Genomic DNA, 25,692 nt, shown 5'->3' on the forward strand with positions numbered 1-25,692 from the left:
TTCTCCCATGTACTGGCTTATTTCAAAATATTCTGACACACTAACTGAATAATCAGTGTAATAGATATCCACCACTTATGATACACTCACCAAGGGCCTGATACTGCCTTAAACATGTTCTACAGATGATTTCTACCATTTCTAATTTCCACTGCAATGTTTTTTTTTTTTAACTTTTAATTTTTTTTGAAGTAACAGCAATCTTGAATCCAACAGAACTGCAATCTTTTAAGGCATGCATTATTACCCACATCTGACTCTTAGAAAAGTGAAATAATTTTCTCAATCTCCCCCTCTGCTAAGTGGCAGAGTCAGGACTAGAATGTGCATCTCTCTGACGCCATATCCTGAACTCAGATACTGTGACTGGATTATTCACAACTTAATCCTCTATGCAGTTCTATAAATAGAGGACTAAGTTGTGAGTAATGACAATAAGTCTCCATTTTTCGGGAAATAGGCTAAAGGAGGATAAGTGACTTGGCCAAGGTTAGAAGCCTAATAAGAAACAAAGCCTATGTCCCAAGGACCTCAATCCAGAAAAACAAAAAACAAATAAAGCCAGGGGGCAAACCCAGGTTCGTCTGCCTTGGTGCTATTTCTACTGTATCACTGCTTAAAATAATGTATTTCCCCATTTTTATTAACGAAGACATCTATAACTGCCACTCAGAGCCTTTTGCAGCTTCTAATTAGCACGAGATACTAACGGGAAAGATTGACTCAGTTGCAGCCAGAAGTAAAGAAATGAAGTACATTAGTCTATGCAGCCTGGGTGTGGGTAAATGTAGTTTCCATCAAGCTCTGGAAATACTGCATTACAGCCTACATGCCCCCATGACAGCTTGGGACCACCTGAATCTCTCAGAACCCCTTCTGGGCATAGGAGGCTGTGACTCCTGTAGTGTTGCCTGGAAGAGAAAGAGCTGTTTCTCCCTAGGAAGCACCTACTCAGTAGAGGTTGCCATATTCCGTCTTTCTAGCAGTGAAGCCGTGCCTTTCAGAGGGCAGAAGGACGGCTTCCTGGTGGTTTGTGGGTTTAGTTTGTACTTTCTGCACATGTCCTGGGTACAGGGAGGGAGGAAGGGATATCACTGGAATCATGAGAATTTGCCCAGCCCGCATTGCAGAGCTTCCTGGTCACAGCCTAATGAATTTCTGCCTTGTGGAGCGTGCTTTGGCTCAGATTCCTATGGCTTTTTCCCAGTCCTTCCAGTGCTGCTGGTATTAATGTGACCTTCCAGGATAAGCTCCTGCACTAGCACGCTGGTGTTAAACAAAACCAGGGTTCTGCTTCAGCTGCTTTCCCTCAGGAATATCCCAGAATTTTACCAAGAGCTTCCCACCTTATTTAGGAACATGGTCTAGTGTTCCAAAATTTAATTTATACAATGAATTTTATCTGAAGCTTGAATGTACAGCAGGAGGGATTTAAGTCATCCTAGTTCCATATCTAGCTGTCTTGAGCGAATGGCAAACAGTTGCTTATACAAATTCCCTTCCTTGCAGTGTTAAGCCATCTTTCAGTCATCCGGTGCCCAGGCAAAGACATTCCAAATCCTAGTTTAGAGTTTCTTTTTCAGGGTTTCTAACAGACAGTTTCATCTGTTAGTGCCCTCTTCTGGACTTTCTCCAAGTTCTTTTCAACCTCCTGAATCCCAGAGCGGACGCAGACTGGATGCCTTCTCCCACGAAGGCCTTGACTAACCTGGAGTGCAGGGGGATGTGCTTTTTGACCTTGTAGCGTGCTGCACTCCTTTATAAACACCTTGGCCTGGAGGTTGCCCTTTTCATGGTCTCAGAAGACTGGTAGGTTTATTTAGGGAGCAGCATGAGCTGCCTGGGGTCCAGGTGGCCTGTATCATTGAAAAAGGCTCATATAAGAGAATAATTGAAAGGGTGTGTGTGAGAGGGTGAGGCAGTGTCTGAATCTCTGGAAATTCTGCTTAACAATATTATTTCATGGGATTGAGTGGAGGAGTGTTGGCATCAATTCATCCATTTAACTTTTTTTTTTTTTTGAGACGGAGTCTCTCTCTGTTATCTAGGCTGGAGTGTAGTGGCACGATCTTGGCTCACTGCAACCTCCACCTCCCAGGTTCAAGTGATTCTCCTGCCTCAGCTTCCGGAGTAGCTGGGATTATAGGCGTGCACCATCACACCTGGCTAATTTTTGTATTTTTAGTAGAGATGGGGTTTCACCATGTTGGCCAGGCTGGTCTCGAACTCCTTACCTCAGGTGATCCACCCGCCTCGGCTTCCCAAAGTGCTTGGATTACAGGTGTGAGCCACCACACTTGGCCCATTGAACTTCTTTAAGACTGTTGAAAAACAAGCTCAAATAATGGGAGGAAATAGGGCCAGGCCTCTGCCGAGGGTACTGGGGGAGGAAAGATCCTATATATACCCTATGCCTGTTGCCACCGTGGATTTATCTAGAGTCCCTCCAGCTCAATATTCACCCCTCTGATGTGTTCCCTGGAGCTTTCCAACAGAGGTGTCCAGCAGCGACACCTTGTTCATTTTTCTGCTGTTGTTGCATCACGGTCCACAGTGAATATTTGTATGTCTTAGACTGGGAGCTCTTTGCTGGAGAGACCTTGTCCTGATCATCTTTACAGTACTGTCTCCTAGCACAGTGCCGAGTACATGAGAGTGGTAAACGGAATTGAACTAGAATGCCTTTTCTTCTGATTTCTGCATGTCTTGAGTCTATCCAGTTTTAAGTGGCAGCACAAAAATCTTGTTAAGACAGAATTGTCTTACTGGTCCCAGAAGGACATGACATTTCTGCATTCTGTGTTCCCATAGCACTTAATATATACTATTGAGAGTTATCATTTTTCTGCTTTTAAACATAGTTATTTATATTGAGTCTTACTTTCCAGATTCTAAGCACTTTGAGAGCAGGATCCTTGTTTGGTTCACGTCTTTCTTTTCCTATAACTCACAAAATGATGCCTTGCATATAGGATAATGGCACCTAGCATTACATAGCAGTTAAAATATGACAGATGCTCTTTTTCATACTTCACATTTCTTTCTCTTTCTTTCTTTCCTCCTTCTTTCTTTCTTTTTCTCTTTCTTTCCCTCTCCTCCCTTCCCCCTCCTCTCCCCCTCCCCTCCTCTCCCCTTCTCCTCCTTCCTTCCCCTCCCCCTCCCCCTCCCCTCTCCCTTCCCTCCCGTCTCCTCCCCTCCCCTCCCCTAGCACAGTGCTGGGTACTTGAGAGTGGTACATGGAAAATGGAAATGGAAATGGTAAGTGATAAATGGAACTGTCACTGGACTAGCTTTCTTGAGCGAATGGCAAACAGTTGCTTATACAATTCCCTTCTTTGCAGTGTTAAGGCATCTTTCAGTCATCGGTGCCAAGGCAGTCATTCCAAATCCTAGTTTAGAGCTTCTTTTTCGGAGTTTCCAAAAGACAGTTTTATCTGTTAGTGGCCTCCCCTTCCCCTCCCGTCTCCCTTCCTTTCCCTCTCCCTCCCCTCCCCTCCCTTCCCTCCCTTCCCCTTTCCCTTCTCTCTCCCTTCCTTCTCCTTCTCCTTTCCTTTCCCTTCCTTCTCCCTTCCTTTCCTTTCCCTTTCTCTTCCCTTCCCTTTCCTTTTCCCTTTCCATTTCCCTTCCCTTTTCTTCTCTTTTTTTTTTGAGATGGAGTCTCACTCTGTCGCCCAGGCTGGAGTGCAGTGGCACGATCTCGCTCACTGCAACCTCCGCCTCCCTGGTTCAAGTGATTCTCTTGCCCTCAGTCTCTCAAGTAGCTGGGATTACAGGCGCTTGCCACCAAGACTGGCTAATTTTTTTTTTTTTTTTTTTTTTTTTTTAATTTTTAGTAGAGATGAGGTTTCACCATGTTGGCCAGTCTGGTCTTGAACTCCTGACCTCAGGTGATCCACCCGCCTCGCCTCCCAAAGTTCTGGGATTACAGGCATGAGCCACCACACCCGGCCTCTTCTCTTTTTCTTTCTTTTTCCTTCCTTCCTCCCATCACAGTCTTCTGAGTGGCTGGGACTACAGGTGTACACCATCATGCCTGGCTAATTTTTTTTTTTATAAAGATGGGGTCTCACCATGTTGCCCAGGCTGATCAGGAACTCCTGGGTTTGAGCGATCCTCCAGGCTCAGCCTCCCAAAGTGCTGGGATTACAGGCATGAGCCAACCCACCTGGTTCCATATTGTGGACTCTTAACCGTTGTCTTGATGATGCTTCTTGTACACATAGCGTGATGTGAATACTTGTTGGATGCATGTAGTTTGATATTTATTTGAAACCAATACACAGTTTGAAGATGACCCATTGCTGCCTCCTCTGCCATTTGAACTGTTTTCTAAGCCATGGGAAGGCAGGCCAGAGTGGGGCGCCAGAAAGGAAGCGGTCCCTGGTTCCGGTTCCTGAGGCTCCTTATTGGTTTTCCTTGTTGTAGTTTGGGTTTGGAAGTCAACAATGCCATCTAGTGGGTAAACTTGCAAATATCAGCTTAGAATTATTTTTCTGAAACCCTGGTAGATGGCCTTGAGTTCTGGGAGCCCCCTTTATTAGTTTAAAATTTTGATTGCTGGGGGAGGATAGAGGGACTAGGAAGAACCAGCCCATCCTGGCTCAGTGGGGTCAAGTTTGACCTCTGCTTTGAAGAGGCTGCAATGCTGACTGTGGTTGGCTTGGTTGAGCCCTGTTGACTGTTGTAAATGATGTGTTCTTCCACGGTGTAGACCCTGCTTCTGGAGCTATGTGGGCTTTGGAATTTGAGTTACAGTCATCTGTGTGCTGCCTATTGTGGAGTAACACTTGTCCCAGGTTGTATATAAGGGGATGCTTGATTCATATAACAGGCCAGTTCCCAGTAAGACATCTCATGAGTTAACGACATTATAGTGAAATTTGGTTATGTGGAGTTGGTAATAGACAAATCCATCCGAGCTGGCAAAGTGAAAATGATGAGCAGCCACTGCATAGTGAACAAGCTGTAAAAACGTGCTGCATGGAAGAGAAAGAGAAAGGGATTCCGTACACAGTGAGTTCTGCCGAGCAACCGGAGGTTTTTTGTGTACGGCGCTGTTCTGGTTTCTGGTGTGTGTGGTAAAGTGTGTGGTTGCTTGTGTCTGTGTTTGAAAATTGGATGTAAATTGCTTTTCAGGTCATTTCCTTCTTGCTGGAAGAGCGGAACATAAGAGCATGTGGTAACTGTAACCACAGAACTCATGTGCTTTGGCTGAGAGTGTACAGACACTGGAGCAAGCACTTGCTTGGCAAGATTGTCCAGTTTGCATTCTACTGAGCATCTAGGCTAAGGAATATACTCTATAGAGACCAATGAACCTTAGTGCAGTAGGTGATCCACCAGAACAAGGAGAAAATGTTGGTTATGTGGTAGCCTTGGTTATAGTGACATTTATGGTAATAGGGATTTATTATTAATAGAACCTATGTGAAGCAGAGGTTGGCCAACTTCCTGGTAATAAGGATTTATTATTAATAGAACCTATGTAAAGCAGGGGTTGGCCAACTTTCTCTGTAAAGGGCCAGATGGTGAGCATTGTGGGCTTTGTGGGCCTATGGTGCCCACAACTCTGCCTTAGTTACTCAACTCTGCCTTAACCACTCAGCTTTGACATGGTAGCAGGAAAATAGCCAAAAATAATATGTAAATGTAGGCTTAGCTGTGTTCCAGTAAAGCTTTGTTTGTGGACACTAAATTTAAATTTCACACCATTTTCACCTGTCATGAAATATTCTTTTTTGGATTTTTTTTCTTCCAACCGCTAAAAACTACAAAAGCTACCCTTAGCTCACGGGGCTGAGCAAAAACACGTGGCTCTAGATTGAGCCTAGAGTTTCTAGTTTGTGGACTCCTGATCACATGGCTGGAGTATTTAATAATAATTAATAAAAATGATTTGTTCATCAGCTATGTGAGCAGTTAGTGTCATGAAATGTCTGATAAGCTTTTCTTTCTCTGGAGTAAGAGGAAAGTCCATTCTTTCCCGTATTACTATAAGATATGACCTCCCAAAAGAACTCTGCCTGAACTAAAGCTGTGTAATTATCTCACTTACAGTGCCTTAAGGTGTGGAGATTCCACCCTTTGTTCCTTCTTCTATTTCTCATCCTCCTCAGCCTCCCCCGGAGGCAGAGTAGCAGACTAAGTGACCCCAGACCCCACCCAGCCTTTTGCCTTACTGGAGAAGCAGACTAGGTGACCCCTGGCCCCATCCAGTCTTCTGTCTTACTGGAATCTCCCTCCTCCCACACATCTCACACCCTCCCCACAACACCCCACCCAGTCCACGTCAGTGGCTTGAGAGTCTCCGGTGGGCTGAGGAGAATGGGATTATAATCCCATCAGAGGCAGGAAGAGGAGTGGGTAGAGAGAATGCTGGAGGCATTTGCTCCTTGAGGTTTATATAGCCAGGGAAGAGTGTGACAGCAGGGCGAGATGGGCCTCTTCTGTTTTGGCTGGCAACAGACAGTCTGCAGGTGTGATGGCTGGGGATTTTACCAGCCTTGTGTCATTTCTCATATGGTCTAACTGTGCATTCTCTATGCTAGACTTACTTGGGGGAACTTGTATCTTTAAAATTTTGTAACCCCATGTCTTTGTCTAGTTGAAGTCTAAGTGACCTCCCCCAGGGTTGAGAAAGAAGCTGAAGTTAACGGTTGATATCCTGTGTCTTTCCTCAGCAGCCAACAGAGCAGTCAGCAGAGCAGCCACGATGATGATTCTAGCAGGTTCCTGAGTCCTCGAGCGCGGGAAGAAAGGTAAGGTCCAACTCGGAGGGCGAGATGGGGGCAAAGAATAGAGGAGGTAGGGTGGAATGTTTGAGGAAGATTGTGCTTCTGCTCTGTGCAAAAAATGTGGAAAACTGAAGAGGAATGGGAGAGCCTCAGACCTCTGTGCTTGACTGATTAGAAAGACAAAACTTTCACCCCAGAAAGGAGAAGGAACAACACAAAGGGGCTGGTCCTGGAGGCTTTTTGTGTTCAGCAAAAGAAGTCAACATGTGGCAAACCAAATAGGTTGAAAAGACTTCATACTGAGCAGGGCATGGTGGCTCACACCGGTAATCTCATTACTTTGGGAGGTCAAGGCGGGCGGATCACTTGAGATCTGGAGTTCAAGATGAGCCTGGTCAACACGGCAAAGCCTCATCTCTACTGAAACTACAAAAATTAGCCAGACATGGTGGCATGTGCCTCTAATCCCAGCTACTCCGAGGCTGAGGCAGGAGAATCGCTTGAACCTGGGAGGCAGAGGTTGCAGTGAGCCAAGATCGCGCTACTGCACTCCAGCCTGGGCAACAGAGGGAGACTTCGTCTAAAAAAAAGAAAAAGAAAAAGAAAACAACAAAAAACTTTACAGTGGAGTTAGGACTTGAGTCATGCCCTGTAGGTTGGGTACAATGTGGATCAGGAGGTGAAGGGCATTTTGTGCCTGAGGAAGTTGCACAGCCCAGGATGTCAGGTGTTGGATGGTGTCAGATGGCAGCAGGGTTAATGAAAAATGAGGTGGGATGTCTAGGATGCAATGAGAATATGGAAGCTCTTCAATGGTTGGTTGAGGATTGGAGATACAGCTAACTAAGCACTCAGTGTGAAGACCAGCCAGCACCTGCTTCGTGCGGTGCCTGTGAATGGTAGACAGAGGTAAATTTGCTGTAGCAAGTTAAACTTCTTTGCCTACAGAAAGTTGATGGTATTGATGTTAACTAAAACAAAGTCTCAGCTGGCCTACCGCAGGGGCTCTGCTTTTGGTCTAGCTCTGTTTATCGTTTTTATCAACAAGCTGGGTGAAAAAGCAGAAGGTACTTTTACCACATTTATCAAATTATGGTGGACCCTCTGCTGAGAGGGGGTAGAGAACACCAAGGATGATATAATCAAGATTTAATATTATTTTGAGTAGAACAATGTGTGGAAATCAAGGAGATATTTTCTTTTTAATGGAAATGTGATTTTTTAATTTTTTAATTTTTAATTTTTTTTTTCTGAGACAGAATCTCGCTCTGTCACGTAGGCTGGAGTGCAGCGGTACAATCTCAGCTTACTGCAACCTCCGCCTCCTGGGTTCAAGAGATTCTCCCACCTCAGCCTCCAGGGTAATTGGGATTACAGGCACGTGCTACCATGCCCCGCTAGTTTTTATATTTTTAGTAGAGACGGGGCTTCGCCATGTTGGTCAGGCTGGTCTTGAACTCCTGGCCTCAAGTGATTCACCTGCTTCGGCCTCCCAAAGTGCCGGGATTACAAGCGTGAGCCACCATGACTGGCTCACTGTGAAGCCTTGAAATGTCTATGAAATGTGATCTTGTATATTTATGTTAAGAAAGATTTATTTTGCAAGTGTAGAATTGCCACAGGGAGCCTAATTTGATAGGATTTCATGTGAAAAAGAAAGAATATTTTTATTTGCCAGCCAAATATGAAGCAATAATATGAAACAACTACCAAATGATCTTTGAAAGTTTTTAATTCATTCATGGGAGCATGGCACATGGGTTAAAAGAAAGAAGAAGATGTCACTGTAATCTGTACTAGTATGACCATATTTCATGTATTATTCCAGTTCCTTGAAAGTGGATATTGATGCATTAGAGTCCAGAAAACAATGATTAGATCATAACTATATCATTATAATAAGAGTTGGTTGCGGCCCTGTGAGGTGGCTCACACCTGTAATCCCAGCACTTTGGGAAGCCAAGGTGGGCAGATCACTTGAGGCCAGGAGTTCAAGACCAGCCTGGCCAACATGGGGAAGCCCCGTCTCTACTAAAAATGCAAAAAGTAGCCGAGCGTGATGGCACATGCCTGTAGTCCTAGCTACTCCGGAGGCTGAGGCAGAATCACTTGAACCCGGGAGGTGGAGGTTGCAGTGAGTCAAGATTGTGCCACTGCACTCCAGACTGGGTGGAAAAAAAAAAGAAAAAAAAAAGAGCTGGTTGAAGGAAAGGGATTTAGCCTGGAAAAGAGATTTTTAGATATCTGAAAGCTGAAGAAATAGAACTGGAGGGTTAGAAGTCAGTGAGAAGGATTGCAGCTCAGGATAAGAAAGCACTCTTCCATGATAGAGCTGTACTAGCTTGGATTTTCTATCTGAGAACTGAGAACGAAGTGACTAACGGGTGTGGCATGTATACAGTGTGGATATGCTGAACAAAGGGATGATTCACGTTCCAGGAGGGACAGCGAGCGATTTCATCGCGCTTCTCAGGATGACACGTAATTTGAAACTGATGAACTGTTTATTTCCATTTAATATTTTCTTTTCTTTTTCTTTTTTTTTTTTTTTTTTGAGATGGGGTCTCTGTCACCCAGGCTGAAGTGCAGTTGTGTGATCTTAACTCACTCCAACCTCTGCCTCTAGGGCTCAAGTGATTTTCCCACCTTAGCCTCCTGAATATCCGGGACTATTGGCGCCTGCCACCATACCTGGCTAATTTTTGTATATTTTTGTAGAGACAAGGTCTTGCCACATTTCTCTGGCTGCTCTCAACTCCTGAGGTCAAGTGACCCGCCTGCTTCGGCCCCGCAAAGTGTTGGGATTACAGGCGTTAGCCACCACTGCATTTAATATCTTCTGACCACACTTGACTGTGGGTGGCAAACCGCAGATAAGGGGGAACTACTGTAATCTCTCCCCTTCATAGGAGTGTTCAAGCAAAAGCTGGGTGGTGTGTCAAAAGGGATTTTGTTCTGGTTGAGAGAGTGGAACCTCTCTAGTCCTTATTTCTTTAGATTATAAAGTCTCGTGAGTTCTGCCCTGGTTCTCAGTTTTGTGCCCCCTGTTAATCAAAACAGTTCAGCTTATCGATTTAGACTGATGTATATGGAGACATGGCACTTCCAAGGAGCAAAGACTAATCATTCTTGTCAAGATGCTTAATCAGGTACGATCGGATCTGATGGCAGTTCTCTCAGTCCCTAGAGTACCCTCCACTGTCTGTGCAAAGCTTTCTAGATTGCAGCAATCATAATCTCAAAATTAGAAGAGGCCACAGATGTCCCCCAGCACAGCCACCTTCCCTGTGCTGTGCACCAAACATCTCCAGAAGTATACTGTCCGTTTCTGAGCGTGATGTCTTTGCCTGCTCTTCTTCTACCAGTTCTATGATTGACAGTTCCTCAACTCACTTTATATTATCTCTGCTGCTTGGGGCATTCCTGGAAGAGATGAGTAGTGCTGAGATGCATATACCCTAATACATTTTTCCCAAGGACATAGCTGCTTGCTAACTAGAGATAACTCTGCCTTTTGTTTGGTATTTGGGACTTTACATTGATATAAATTCTATTCTAACTTCTCCTCTCTAACCACTCACTCCTCCAACCACAGGAAATGTTACAAAGGTTCTTCCATCTAAACCTGTGCCCGGAAAAACTCTCTCGATTTCTTCACTGGTCCTTTGTTCCCATCCTGGCCCACTCGCAGTCCCCTAAGCGACTGCTTAGGTGGATGGGGCTGTTGTTTTGCATCAACTTGCTTTGGAGAGTATGAGGAACAGAGAGAATGTGGTCAGGAGTATGCTTCCTCTGGTGGTCCCTGTGACCGGCCCACCCCACTCACCCCCAAAACCTCAGAAATTGGCTCTAGTATGTGTTCACTCACCATAGCCCTTCTGAAGAAAGTCTTTCTTCTCTTCTTGGCTGCTGGGTTCCTTCTCCTGGAGAGAACAAGTTTCCGGAGCTCAAATTAGTCTCCTAGGCTCAGCTCAGAACTAACTTACGCTCTGCACCTAATTCTTCCTACCCAGTTAAGAGTCTCCAGGTGTTTAGGACGTTGATCTGTGATGTTCTGACCTGGGGTGAGATTGGAACCCTGGGGAGATGTGGGCAGTGGTGGGCATCTGGCCTGTGCTCCTCGTTCTGGCCCCCTCTGAGGGACAGTGCACCAAGCCGTGAATGGCGGCATTTCCTGCACTGGTGAGGCCTCCCTGCAGTCATCTTCTTTACTCTTCGTAATGCCCCTGGGTGGCAGGTGGAGCTGGGTAGTATTGTCACTGACTGAAAATGGTCAAGGATGAGGTGGATATTATGGATTTTTTTTCTGTGGCTTCTTCTAATTTTCCAAACCACATCATCAATTGTACCATGAAAGATTGTTTCACAGAGCAGGCAAAAAAATTAGCATTGATTTCTTCTATTTTAAAGATTCAAATTATAATCTTTCAGTACCAGATGCACTTTCAACTGGTTTAATAAAACGTTTTCTTTTCTTGTTTTTGTTTAAGGTTCAGAACAGTTATAGTATTTAGAGACTACATAGCTACCCTACTATACACAGCAGTGGGTGGAATGCCTTAATATGGTGTTCAAACCTAAGGATTTCTGAGAAAGGTTTTTTCCTTATTCACATTGACGCTCTGTCCTGAAGGAAAGCCTTTGGAACCATGACGGGAGTAGAGCATAGGTTGAAGGACTGTGACATACATTTGCTGGGTGGGTGTGGCATCAGCAAGAAGGGTTGATTTTTATGAAAATGTGTTTATTAGGAAATGGAGATTGTCTCAGAGATAAGAAAAATTCTTCCAGGTTTCCAGTAGAAAGCAAAATAGGTAACTTCCCCGAAGTGTGTGTATATGGAATACAGGACATTAATTCATTCTTTTTTTTTTTTTTTGAGAGAGTCTTGCTCTGTTACCCAGGCTGGAAGAGTGGCACTATCTTGGCTGACTGCAACCTTCACCTCCCAGGTTCAAGAGATTCTTCTGCCTCAGCCTCCCAAGTAGCTGGGACTACAGGTGTGTGCCACCACGCCTGGCTAACTTTTGTATTTTTTGGTAGAGACGGGGTTTCACCATGTTGGCCAGGCTGGTCTAGAACTCCTGACCTCAAGCAATCCACCTGCCTCTGTCTCCCAAAGTGCTGGAATTACAGGTGTGAGCCACTGCACCCAACCTAATTGTGCATTTGTAAAGTCAATTTACTTAGTGTTACCCAACCCTCAACCTTAGTTTCCTCCTTTGTAAAAATTTGATGTCCATCGGATTTCCTTGTAAAGAATACATGAGAAAACATTTGTAAAGAGCCATTAAGTGGATGCTTAATAAATGATAGGGGCTTGCACTCTGATTCTCGCTATCATAACATTTTACTCTCAGTTTCCTACCAGATCTTACACTCTTCTGTTCTTTTTTTTGAGACAGAGTCTGGCTCTGTCGCCCAGGCTGGAGTGCAGCGGCGCAATCTCGGCTCACTGCAAACTCCGCCTCCCGGGTTCACGCCATTCTCCTGCCTCAGCCTCCCGAGTAGCTGGGACTACAGGCACCCACCACCACACCCGGCTAATTTTTTGTATTTTTAGTAGAGATGGTGTTTCACCGTGTTAGCCAGGATGGTCTCGATCTCCTGACCTCGTGATCCACCCGCCTCGGCCTCCCAAAGTGCTAGGATTACAGGCGTGAGCCACTGCACCCAGCCTTCTGTTCCTGACAAAGCAGAGACAAAGCTGGGCACTGTGGCTCACCCCTGTAATCCCAGCACTTGGGGAGGCAGAGGTGGGTGTATTGCCTGAGCTCAGGAGTTTGAGACCAGCCTGAGCAACATGGCAAAACCCCGTCTTTATCAAAAATACAAAAAATTAGCCGGGCATGGTGGCATGCGCCTGTGGTCCCAGCTACTTGGGAGGCTGAGGTACAAGATCCCTTGAGCCTGGGAGGCGAAGGTTGTAATGAGCCTAGATTGTGCCACTGCAGTCCAGCCTGGGTGACAGAGTGAGACCCTGTCTCAAAAAAGAAAAAAAAAAAAAAGAAAAAGAAAAAGCAAAGACAGAAAGAAGGTGTAGAATATTGAGCATCTGCAAATGTCACACATTGACACTCCAGATAAATAGATTAAGTTGTGGCATTTCCCCCTCAAGAAGCTGATTCTCTTATGGTGTGATATACCTACAAATAAACAATTATAATATAATGTAATAAATGACTTAAGAAATTATGCATAAGGTAATAAAACTGAAGAATTTTAAAAGCTGGGTGTGGTGGCTCATGCCTGTAATCCCCGCAATCTGGGAGGCCAAGTTGGGTGGATCCCTTTGAGGCCCGGAGTTCGAGACCAGCCGCCAACATGGCAAAACCCTGTCTCTACTAAAAATACAAAGATTAGCCGGGTGTGGTGGTGTGCGCCTGTAGTCCCAGCTACTCAGGAGGCTAAGGCTGGAAAATCACTTGAGTCCAGGAGGCAGAGAGTGCAGTGAGCTGAGATCGCACCACTGCACTCCACCCTGGATGACAGAGTGAGACTCTGTCTCAAAAGAAAATAAATAAAGAAGTTCACTAAGTGCTTACTATGTGCTTAAACCTGTGCAATAAACCTTGCATACATTTTAAAATATAAACCTCTCAACAGCCCTATCAAGTACATGCCATTATCTGCATATTAGAGTTTAGGAAAACCAAGGCTCGGGGAATTAAACTTGCCCCAGAGAAACACAGCTACTCTGTTTGGGGTGAGGGCAGGGGTGGGAGGGTTTCCAGAAAACTCCACAGAGGGGGCTGTGCTTCAGCTGAGAACTGCAAGAGGAGTAGGAGTCTGTCACATGGACAGCATTTGCAAGCGAGGGAACAAGATGTACATAAGCATGGAGGCAGGAGAAAGCAAGGCATGTTCAGGAACCACAAATACTTCAGTGTTGCTGCAGCGTCATATCCTAGGAGAGAGGTAGCTAGTGAGTGGCCAGGAAAGGCCTTTGGACAGGTAGGCAAGTGCCTGGTCATGCCACATCCTGCTGTGATAAGGAGTGAGTATTCTTTATGGATGATTGGAAACCAGTAAGTTATGTTTTTTTGTTTGTTTGATTTTGTTTTTTTAGAGACAGTCTTGCTCTGTCACCCAGGCTGGAGTACAGTGATGCAATCTCGGCTCACTGCAACCTCCGCCTCCTGGGTTCAAGCGTGTGTCTTGTCTCAGCCTCCTGAGTAGCTGGGATTAGCTGGGTGCCCGCCATCATGCCCAACTAATTTTTGTATTTTTAGTAGAGACAGGGTTTCACCATGTTGGCCAGGCTGGTCTCAAACTCCTGACCTCAGGTGATCTGCCTGCTTCGGCCTCCCAAAGTTCTGGGATTACAGACGTGAGCCACGGCACCCAGCTGCCACTGAGTTATGTTGAGAAACCGAGCACCCGGGTGTCTTAGTTCAGGCAGCTATAACAGAATACCATAGACTGGGTGTCTTATACATCACAGAAAATTATTTCTTTCCATTTTGGAACCCCGGGAAGTCCAAGATCAAGATTTGGGCATTCAGGTGAGGTCCTGTTTTCTTCATAGACAGCTGTCTTCTTGCTGTGTCCTTACATGGTAAAAAGGAGAACTCTGATCTATTCAGCCCCCTTGTAGGGGCACTAATTACATTCATGAGGGCTCCACTTTCATGATTTACGGCCCCACCTCTTAATACCATTGCACTGGAGGTTACGATTTCAACATATACATTTGGGGGTGGGGCACCAACACTGAGTCTATAGCACCAGGTTGCTCCCAAATATTCTTGTGAGAAAAATCACACCTGGGAGGTGTTCAGAGTTGAGTCCTAGCCCCTCCGGGGCTGTGGAGGATGGATACCTCCCCCCAGAGCTCTCCAGGCCGGGCATTTGGGCATGGTATAATGGAAAACCTGTGGCCCAGCATTAACTGGCTGCCTGGCCCTGCTGCCTGCTAGGCACCATGTAAGGGATTCCAAGATGAAGACGTAGTCCCTGCTCTTGAGTAATTCTTCAGCCCAGTGACTTAACGTGGCCATCAGGCATCAAGAACAAGGCCATGGGGGTGATGACATGTCGGAATGGAGGTGTGAACCTGGGGAGCCGGATCTTCTCCCCTCGCTACCCCACGGCCCGGACTGAAAGCTTTGGCCCTCCTCCTCCACTGTCACACTCAGTGATGGGGAGCCCTACCCTAGAAGTGTATCTCATGAGAGCATCAGGGATGCAGTGAAAGAGCAATGCTCAAGGGAGACAGGAAGAGAGAGCAACATAAAGATGTGGCTCCATGTCCATGGTGCACCCTGGTCAACAGAGGAAGGGGTGTGGGACCCGATGGAAATTTGGAGCTCAGGGAAAATGGTGGGGTGGGGGGGGGTGGGGGTGGTCCTTACCTCTCTGTGTACTCCCTCAGGGTTGACCCCTTAGATGGCCCAGGAGCGGCAGGTGCTAGAGGAGTGGTATCCACGTGGGCGTGGAAATGGGGCAGATTCAGGGGCCACTGGACTAAGGGGAGGGAAGGGCTCATCAGCACCCACCCAGGGAACCTGTCCATTTATGTCCCCAGATAAAGGGTCCTAGAAGAGTAAAAAAAAAAAAAAAAATAGAAATCATGCCTGGCCTGTGGTTAATGTGTATGTGCCTATTAGTATTATTGTCATTAAAATGCTGGGTCGAGGAGGAAGGATTTGAGGAGCAGAGGTGGCAGTGAGTTTAATTTAGTCATGTAGAGTGAACTACTCATGGAGTGTGCCAGTGCAGAGATATACTAGGCCATTGGCTACACTGTTTGAAGCTCAGGGGACAAGACTGAGAATGCTCATTTGGCAGTGACTGCTATGGAAGAGCACAGCAATGAGAATATAGTTGAGGCAAGAGTCTTAGGATAAGCAAAGTTTAAGCAGAAGACAAAGGTAGGAAGAATTTTAAGACTGTCCATTGAAGACAACATGACTAGGAGATAGTAATGGAGAAGCAAGAGAGAATAGTTAAAAGGGTAGAAATAGGTAAGAAAAGGACTAAAAAGGATCCTCTGCAGTGGCAAGTTGTGGAGGTCATTGGTTACCACAGAGCAGTTTCAGAAGAGTATATTTGAGGGGAGGGAGAAGAGACTGACCATAGTGATTTCATCCTGGAAGTCTGCCTGGGAAGAAGAGAAATAGGGAGGATACCTAGAGGAGAAAGCAGGGATGATTGGGGAAAATTCTTGTTTTAATAAGGAGAGACATAAGCACTTTTTTATAATCTCTGAAGTAGAAATTGATAGCTCAAGGCTGAGAATTTCAGAGAGGATAAATTCATTTGTTCATTCATTCAACAAACTGATCAATTACGCACTATCGGCCAAGTGTGATGGCTGGCGCCTGTAATTCCAGTGCTTTGGGAGGCTGAGGTGGGAGGATCACTTGAGGCTAGGAGTTTCAGACTAGCCTGGGTAACCTGGCGAAACCTCGTCTCTACAAAAAGTAGCTACTGCACTCCAGTCTGGGCGTAGAGCAAGACCCTGTCTCAAAAAAGTAAAGAAAGAGCACTATGTACTGGGATTTCCAGTCTTGTTGAAGGGAGAATATTAAACACAATTGAGAAAATGCAAACTTGGAATTTGGATGGGTGTCTTAAAGGAAGAGGACATAGTACCAGGCAAAGTGTATCGAAGAAGCTGGACCCGGCCAGAGGGGTTGGGGCCAAGGTGTAAGGATTGGGCAAAGATTAGAAGGGTGAATTGGAAGCAGTGATGTGAGACAGATGAGATGATATGGATGAGATGAGGCAGGCGCTTCGATGGCCAGGATGACCAGGATATAGTAATAGAGAAGCAAGAAAGAACAGTCAAAAGGGTCTTGGTCTTTATTTTAAGAGCCCAGGAAGCCACTGAAGATCTTTGAGACGGGAGATGACAGGATCAGATTTGCTTGTGAAAAAATTGCTTACAAAAACACAGAGGCTGTTTCATGGACACTAGGAGATCAGCTGAGGCCCTTAGGAGCCTATTACTGTATCCAAGCTAAGGATGTTCGTGTCTTGGAATGTGGATGGTGATAGTGAAAAAAAGAAGTAGACAAATTCAAGATATATTTAGGAGATAAAATGTCCAGGGCTTGATCATGAATTGGGTACATATGGGTGTGAGAGAAGGGAGGTGTTCAGAGTTGAGTCCTAGGATTCCAGCTTGCTCAGCTAGGGGGTGCCATCTATTGAAAGGTAAGGAAGCAGAGTTTTAGAGGAGGCAAGAGAAGGTTGGGTCAGATCACAGGTGAGAAGATTACCCTTGAACAGGAGAGACTAATTGAGGTGGATGCAGGTGAGTTCCTAGGCGCTATGGTAGGAAGACGAGGAGGTTAGTGGCAGCAGGATCTGTTTTCTCTGTGTGATAGAAAATGATGTCTCCTAACTAAGATCAGGGAAGGTGGAATGAGAATAGTGTGATGTTTGGATATAATTAATTTGGGGACTTTTTTTGTGTCAGCTTTTCTCCAAGTACCTTAAAAGACATTTGTGGCTGGCTGCAGTGGCTCACGCCTGTAATCCCAGCACTTTGGGAGGCTGAGGTGGGTGGATCACCTGAGGTAGGGAGTTTGAGACCAGCGTGGCCAAAATGGTGAAACCCTGTCTCTACTAAAAATACAAAAATTAGCAGGTGCGATGGTACACATCATGCTAGAGTAAGATCGTCACTGCCAACTCAGGTCTAGCCACTGGGACAGGTAGCTTCTTAGTAGAAGAAGTCTTTTCAATTTTGCTTATTCTGTTCCAGAAATATGTCCCCAATAGCATATTTCCAGAATAGTCTAGCTCCGTCTACCTGCTTGGCCGATGAATTCCCCATGGACTCACGGACATTCCCGTGATCCCTTACCTTGGGGAGACAGCCAAGTTGCAAACCCTCTGGGAGCAGTGCTCGCTGCCCCTCCCCTTCCCCCAACACCAGCAGCTGACATCACATGCAGGTACAGCTTCATCCTCCTTGTCTGAGGACAAAGGAGGAGAGGAAACTCACCAAGTGCCCAGAGCTCTGCCAGATGTTGAAAGATGGAGGAGGGCTTCATTTGGAGCTGTGGCTTGGGCAGGAGGCAGAGGGGATCTCGGTAACGCAGGACCCCAGGCTTGCCCTCCCTGGGCCCTCCATCTCCCTGTGTTTTATATTGAACCACAAGGAGGGGAGAGCTTATGTGCAGGAGCCCACAGTTGACAGCTGGGGTAGCTGCAGGGGCAGCAAGTCCATGCAGTTCCAGAGTGAGCCCCCAGCCCTTGAGGTCCCAGCTGCCATGTGGCCAGCCCTCCCCTGAGCCCAGCATGGTGCAGAATCTACAGCCACAGACCGTCTCATGCAGCACTGCTGTAAAGCAGGCTTGTCACTACCACGTCTCCTCCCTGAGGAAGAAGCTGGCCTTTCTGCGAGCCAAGTAGGTGGTGGGGACCCTGGAGATTAGGTTTGGGATTGCCTGGGTTGGCTCCCATGTGTGGTGATATTGTAGGTCCCTGCCCAAGAGGGAAACTCAGTGATCCATTGCAAGAGGTTGAAGGGAAAGGCCAAGGGGTGTGGGTGGCTGTGATGTTGACTGAAAGACTGAGTCTGTGCCTCACTGTGTGCCTCCCAATGAGGTGCCTTGGCCTCCGGGTCCTTCTTCATAACTGGCCAGGGACCATTACTTTTTTCCTTTATGATAAGTTGCTCCAGTCCATAGAGAACTTGGAAATCCTGAGAAAGGTGAGGTAGGGAACAGTGTAGTCTGCCTGTGTAGCGTCCCCTGGGCGGGGGCGCTGGCGTCTCTGGGGTGTGGATCATTCTCTTCCACTTATAGGGACCTAAGCGGTAGGTGTTTGGGGCCATTGCTCAGTGTGTTCATTTCTATATCACCTCTTCGGGTACTTTGGTCTGACTCCAGAACTATTTGAGCATGCATCAGATGTGGGGTGCTTTTTCCTAAAACAGCCCCCATACCTGGCAGATGGGCTGCAGTGGCTCCTGGCTGAATCTGCCCTGCCCTCTTGGCCTCTGTAACTAGAAGAAGGAGGAGATTTCCTGGAGGAGGAAGAGGTTCCAGCCCCTAAGGTTAGAATTAAATTTGAAGGCTGACAGGCATTCAAAAGAGACAGTCATGTAAACTTACGGGCAGGTTTGTGTGTTTTTGCTTTTGTTTTGGCGTGAAGAGAAACATCACTGAGAAAGATGGAATGAATGAAGTGAGGAAGGAAAGGAAGGAGAAAGGCAGAAAGAGGGGCCAAATGGATTTCAGAGGTAGGGAGAGGCTAGAGGCAGTAGGTGGCTTAACCTCAATCCTCTCTCTCTCTCTGTCTCTCTCTCTCTCTCACTCACATACACATACACACACACACACACACACACGCACATGCATAGGCATAGATGCCTGTGATTGTTTCGCTGTCTATTGACAAGGGTTTCTCATGGCTGAAATTTTGAGGCTGGTGAGCAAAGACTGTGTCCCTCTCTGATTAGATGACTTCTCTGGTACTGATATTCAGTGCTGTGCCTGCGCACAGTAGGTTCTCAACAGAATGGTAGAATAAGGAAGTCTCTGATCCTGTGATGTGGCGCAAGGACAAGATTCAGTAATGGCCGCAGGGAACTCAGGTTTTGGAGACCAAAATACCTTAGTTTAAATTGCAGCTCTACCACATCCCGGCTGCGGTGCTTTTGCAAAAACATTTCATCCTGTCTGAATGTTTCCTTTCTGAAAAATGAAGATAATTGTACTTACTTTATGGAGCTTGTGGGGATTGAACTGAGATAAAATAAGAAAGGCACTTAGCGCTGTGTCTGGACGTAGCACACAGTAAGTGGCAGCTTGTGTCACTGTCAGCAAACAGTAGGCCTGGGCTTAGCCTGCAAGGGGTGTGGAAGGTGAGTTTTGAGCAGGAGGTTTGCAAACTTATTAAGGGAAGCCACACATGAATCCATGAGAGGTAATGTTTGACTTCCCAGTTGCCAGGGGAAGCCAGTTATATAAGCTCTGGTCCTCACTGTCCTGGTGAGAGACGGCTGCCTTGAGGGTGGGGTGAAAAGCCCAGAGTGGCAGTTGTGTGGACGGGCTTCCAGACCCACCCGCAGGCAGCCCGCTCAAACTCCATGTGGAACGTGGGCCTGGAAGGTGTTCAGCTTGTTTCAGCTGATTAGGAAGAGAGTCCCATCTCAGAAGAGGCTCACTTTGATTAAATTCTGCAGTGGAAGTGTCCCTTTGTAAACAGCTTCAGTAGAGGCCCCAGATGTTCCTATTGTTCAGATCCCAGGAACAGTGTTGTTAATAGTGGTGCTGTGGGTGGAGAGGAAGACCTGGGTTCTTCCTCCCTGTTAGTGACTCACTTACCCCTTTGTCCCAGTAGGGTTTCTCTCCCTCACTTGCATGATAATCAATCGCTTATTTTCCATTTTAGCATTAATCACATTATAATTGTGTTTATTTGTTGACTTGATCATTGTCTGTCTCCCCAACTAGTCCCTAAATTGCGTCAGAGCAGGGACCATCTTTGTTTTATTGTGTCCCCAACACTTAGCACAGTGCCTGGCACATGATAGTACTTAACTACTTACTAAATGAGTAAATCAACCAATGAATAACCATATAAGACTTTTTGTTAACTCTTAACATTCTAGGATCATGGGATTTCATGACTGTAGCCCAAATGGAGGGCAAAGACTGACCCTTACACATGTATTAACCTTTTTAAACTTTTCATGCTCATGGAAATGTTTTGATCTGTGACCACCTGTCACATGTTCCCCTTTCTCTGATCCACGTGCACATATGCTTAGGGGGTCACATGGTCTTGTGGAAGACAGCACTTAAGGCCTTTTTTTTTTTTTTTTTTTTTTTAGGTCTGAGCTAAGCTCTGACTTTTGAGGGCAGGGCAAAGAAGCAAATGAGTGCTCCTGTCTTGCTCCTACCTCCCCAAGTTCCCAGCTTAGAGCTCCTCTTTAGCAGTCCTGGCTGCTTCTGTGGCTGTCAGCAGAACTGTCTGCAGGTGTAACCATCACCTGCTCTGTTTCTCCTACTCTAGCACTGCTTCTTTGTGCCTGAGAAAGGGGAGTTGTTAATTATAGCTCAGCAAACTCCTCTTATCTTTGCTGCTGCCATAGTTGGGATTTCGATTTGGACAACTGGCAGGATGGATGGTAATTTTTATTCCCCTGTTTCCCTACTTCCTGCTGGGAGAAATTCCATCCTCCTACCAGCCTCAGCGAAGAAGGAATGTGAGTGGGTGGCAACTCAGGGGCTCAAGGCAGAGTCCAATCTTAGGCTTCTCCTGCTTTCTGCTGCATTCTTTGCCTCCCTCGTACTCCAGGGTTGAGATGAAGTTGGGATAAACTGCTGGGTTCTCTTTTCAGTCACTCACTGATTAATCATGTAAGCTCGGGAGAGCTCTTTACTACTCCTAACTTTCTCTTCTAGGTATTGAGGAAGTCATTGTACCAGAATTGGATGCTCCGGCTTGGATGCAAACACCTATCACTAAAATTTTTTGCGCACCTACCATATGTATATATGCATATATATATACACACACACACACACACACACATATACACACACATAAATTATGTGTGTACTTGTGTACTAAATATTTTATGTATACTCTAATATAATGAAACAAATTTTAACAACATGGAATAAACATAAATATAAATATAAGTCGTAATATGCTTTTTAAAAAATTAAAAAAATTCTATGGATACATAGTAGGTGTATATGTTTATGGGTTACATGAGACACTTTAATATAGGGATATAATAGTCACAGCATGGAAGATAGGGTGTCCATCCCCTCAAGCATGTATTCTTTGTGTTACAAACAATTCAATTATACTCTTTTAGTTATTTTAAAATGTACGATGATTATTGACTATAATCACCCTGTTGTGCTATCAAATACTAGGTCACATTCTTTCTATTTTTTTTGTACCCATTAATCAGCCCCACTTCCCCCCACTTTTCCACTACCCTTCTCAGCCTCTGGTAACCATTCTTCTACTCTCTATCTCCATGAGTTCAATTGTTTTGCTTTTTAGTTCCCACAAATAAGTGAGACCATGCGAAGTTTGTCTTTCTTGTTTTTGTGTGTGTGTGTGTTTTCTTGTTTTTTATTTTTTGTGCATCGGTTGTGTGTTTTTTTGATTTGAGGTCACTGTGAGGCTTGCAAATACTATCTTATAACCCATTATTTTAAACTAATGACAGCTTAACACTGATTGCATAAACTAACAAACAAAAACAAATAAAAACTCTACACTTTAATTTTGCTTTTTAGCTTTCTGTTGTTCTTTATGTCTTATTGTACTTTCTGCGTCTTGAAAAGTTGCCATAGATATTATTTTTGATTGGTTCATCGTTTAGTCTTTCTATGGAAGATAAGAGTACATTATACAACACAATTACAGTGTTATAGTATTCTGTTTTTCTGTGTACTATTATATGTGAGTTTTGTACCTTTAGGTGATTTCTTTTTGCTTATTAACATCCTTTTCTTTCAGATTAAAGAACTCCTTTTAGCATTTCTTATAGGACAGGTCTGGAGTTGATGAAATCCTTCAGCTTTTGTTTGTCTGGGGAAGTCTTTATTTCTCCTTTATGCTTAAAGGTTACTTTCACCAAATGTACTATTCTAGGGTAAAAGTTTTTTTTTCCTTCAGCACTTTAAATATGTCATGCCACCTTTTCCTAGCTTGTCAGTTTTGCACTGAGAAGTTTGCTGCCAGATGTATTGGAGTTCAATTGTATGTTGTTTCTTTTCTCTTGCTGCTTTTAGGATCCTTTTTTAAAATCCATGACCTTTGGGAATTTGATTACTAAATGCCTAAGGTAGTCTTCTTTGGGTTAATTCTGCTTGGTGCTCTATAACCTTCTTGTACTTCAATATTGATATCTTTCTCTCGGTTTGAGAAGTTCTGATATCATCCCTTTGAATAAGCTTTCTACCCCTATCTCTTTCTTTAAGGCCAATAACTTAGATTTACCCTTTTGAGGCTATTTTCTAGATCTCGTCGGCATGCTTCATTGTTTTTTATTCTTTTGTCGCCTCTAACTGTATTTTCATATTTCATATAGTCTGTCTTCTAGCTCACCAATTCTTCCTTCTGCTTGACCAGTTCTGCTATTAAGAGATTCTGATGTGTTCTTCAGCATGCTAGTTGCGTTTTCCATCTCTAGAATTTCTGCTTGATTCATTTTAATAATTTCAATCTCTTTGTTAAATTTATCTTATAGAATGCTGAATTCCTCCTCTGTGTTATCTTAAATTTCTGAATTTCTTCAAAACAGCTATTTTGAATTCTCCGTCTGAAAAGTCACATATCTGTGTTTCTCCAGGACTGGTCCTTGGTGCCTTATTTAGTTTGTTTGACGAGGTCATGTTTTCCTAGATGTGGTGTTGATGCTTGTAGATGTTCTTCGGTGTCTGTGCATTGAGGAGTTAGGCATTTATTGTAGTCTTCACAGTCTTGGCTTATTTGTGCTTATTCTTTTTGTGAAGGCTTTTCAGGTATTCGAAGGCATTTGGCCCCCAAACCCAATAATGTTGTGGTTCTTGTCTACTCATGGAGGTGCCACTTTGGTGGTCTTGGAGAACATCAGGAAGAATTCTCTTGATTGCCATGCAGAGACTCTTGTTCTCTTCGCTTACTTTCTCCCAAACAAATGCAGTTTCTCACTGTGGTTAGCCTCCTGGAACTGAGAGTAGGGAACCAGAAGCACCCCTGTGGCCACCATCATGGGGACTGCACTGGTTCAGACCTGAGGCCAGGACTCTATTGAGTCTCACTCAAAGCTTGCTGTAATCATGACCTGGCTACCATGTAAATTCACTCCTAAGGCTCTACAATCAGCCGGTGGCAAAGCCAGCCAGGTTTATGGCCCTCCCTTCAGGGCAGCAAGTTCCCCTAGGCCCCAGATGAGTCCGGAGATGCTGTCTTAGAGCCAGGGATTGAAGTAAAAAACCTTAGAAATTTACCTGGTGTTCTATTCTACTGCAGCTAAGCTGGCAGCCGGGTGCTGTGGCTCACGCCTGTAATCCCAGCACTTTGGGAGGCTGAGGCGGGGGGATCATGAGGTCAGGAGTTTGAGACCAGCCTGGCCAACATGGTGAAACCCCATCTCTACTAAAAATACAAATTATTTTTGTATTTTTTTGTATTTTTAGTAGAGACGAGGGGCATGGTGGTGGGTGCCTGTAATCCCAGCTACTCAGGAGGCTGAGGCAGGAGAATCTCTTGAACCCGGGAGGCGGAGGTTGCAGTGAGCCGAGATCTCGCTACTGCACTCCCCAGCCTGGGCGGCAGAGCTAGACTCTGTCTCAAAAAAAAAAAAAAAAGTTAAGCTAAGCTGGCATATAAACCACAAGAAGAAGTCCTTCCCACTCTTCCCTCCCCTTTCCCAGCCAGAGGAGCCTCTCCCTGTGGCCACCACCACTGGCCCACAGGGGGTTTTGCCAGGCCACTGCTGATGTTCACTTAAAGTCCAAAGACTTTTCATTCAGCTTGTGGTGAATGCTGCCAGGCCTGGAACTCACCCTTCGGGGCAGTGGGCTCCCCTCTGGTCTAGAGCAGGTCCAGAAATGCTGACCGCGAGCCTTGAACTGGACCTGGGGACCCCAAGAGCCTGCTTGGTGCTCTACCTCACTGTGGTCAAGCTTGTACTTAAGGTGCAAGGCAGAGTGCCCTTTACTTTTCCCCCTGCTTTTCTCAAACTGAAGGAGCCTTTTACCATAGCCACCACAGCTGGGTTCAATGCAAAGCCTCACAATTGCTGCGCTCTCCCTCTCCCAAGTGTACAGATTCTTCATGCCGCACATCCACTGCTGGAGAATAAGGAGGGGAGGCACTGGTGATTCAAGACTTTCTTTCCTGCCCTCTTCAATGTCTCTTTCAGTTATATGAAATTAAAACCAGTTACTGTAATTGCTCACCCAACTTTGTTTCTTGCGATGGCCCTTTTTGTGTGTAGGTAGTTTAAAATTTGTTGTTCTTGTAGGGGCAATGAATGGCGTAGGCTTCTCTTCAGCCATCTTGCTATGCCCCGTCTAATATTTTCTTCCCCTACGGCCATGGGTAAGTGTTCATGTCTCCTTGATTATGAGTGTCCCACTGGTTAGACATAGTTCTGAAGCAGTAGTCTTCAGCCTTTTAACGTGGTTCAGAATCACAAGCAAAGCTTATTTAATATGCAGATTCGTAGACCCTACTCTTAGATTCTGAGTCCTGTGGACTGGGAAAGGCCTAGGAATTTGCAGTTAACATATATCCCAAGTGGTTCTGATGCAGGTGGTCTTGGATCGTGCTTTGAGAAATATGCTCTTTCTCCAAAAGCAGTGCTGATAAAGAAAATATAAATAAAAGTGCAAAATAAAGAGAAACATGCCCTGAGCCCTGATGCCTCCTGTGAGCCTACTCTAGCTAATATCCGGCATACAATTTAATAGGGCTGGGACATGGAAGGGCCTTTTGATACCTAGCTTGGTGGTATGGTTTGGTTGTGACCCCAAAATTTATGTGTTGGAAACTCAATCCCCATCGTAACAGTGTTAAAAGGCAAGGCCTCTGGGAGGTAATTAGGATTAGATTAGGTCATCAGGGTGGAGCCCCCATGAGGGAACTGGTGGCTTTAAAAGAAGAGGGAGAGAGACTTGGCCTTGCCCTCTTGCCATGTGATACCCTCTGCATGTTGTAACACAGGAAGAAGTCCCTCACCAGATGTGACTCCTTTGTCTTGAGACCTTCCCAACCTCCAGAACTATATGAAATAAATTTCTTTTCTTTATAAATTAACCAGTCTGTGGTATTCTGTTGTCGCAACAGAAAAAAGGACTAAAATACCCGGGGACACAACTTCTGTGTCCCTTACCTGTCTTCTGCATAGTCCAAGAATCACCATTCGGTGGCAAGGAGAAAGGTGGGTGGAGGGGTATGTAATTAAGTTACTCATTCCATATTATCTGTCACCAACTTTCCAGGTTACTCAGTGCCTCTTTTCTTATCCTCAGGCACGTGA

At 45.3% G+C, this 25,692-nt stretch overlaps 1 protein-coding gene across 4 annotated transcripts in view; it reads left to right on the forward strand.

Moving 5' to 3' along the window:
- GRAMD1B (GRAM domain containing 1B) overlaps window positions 1-25,692 on the forward strand; it is a 193,156-nt gene that overhangs the window by 43,964 nt on the left and 123,500 nt on the right. For 2 of the 4 annotated variants that reach the window (XM_024255669.2, XM_024255670.3), the window contains exon 2: window positions 6,681-6,758. In XM_024255669.2, the coding sequence (XP_024111437.2) occupies window positions 6,681-6,758 (78 nt within the window). The remainder of the gene's footprint in view (window positions 1-6,680; window positions 6,759-25,692) is intronic. The other 2 variants (XM_054525303.1, XM_024255671.3) reach the window with 1 other exon arrangement.

The sequence above is a fragment of the Pongo abelii genome, chromosome 9 (genome assembly GCF_028885655.2).
Source record: "Pongo abelii isolate AG06213 chromosome 9, NHGRI_mPonAbe1-v2.0_pri, whole genome shotgun sequence".
Taxonomy (NCBI): domain Eukaryota; kingdom Metazoa; phylum Chordata; class Mammalia; order Primates; family Hominidae; genus Pongo; species Pongo abelii.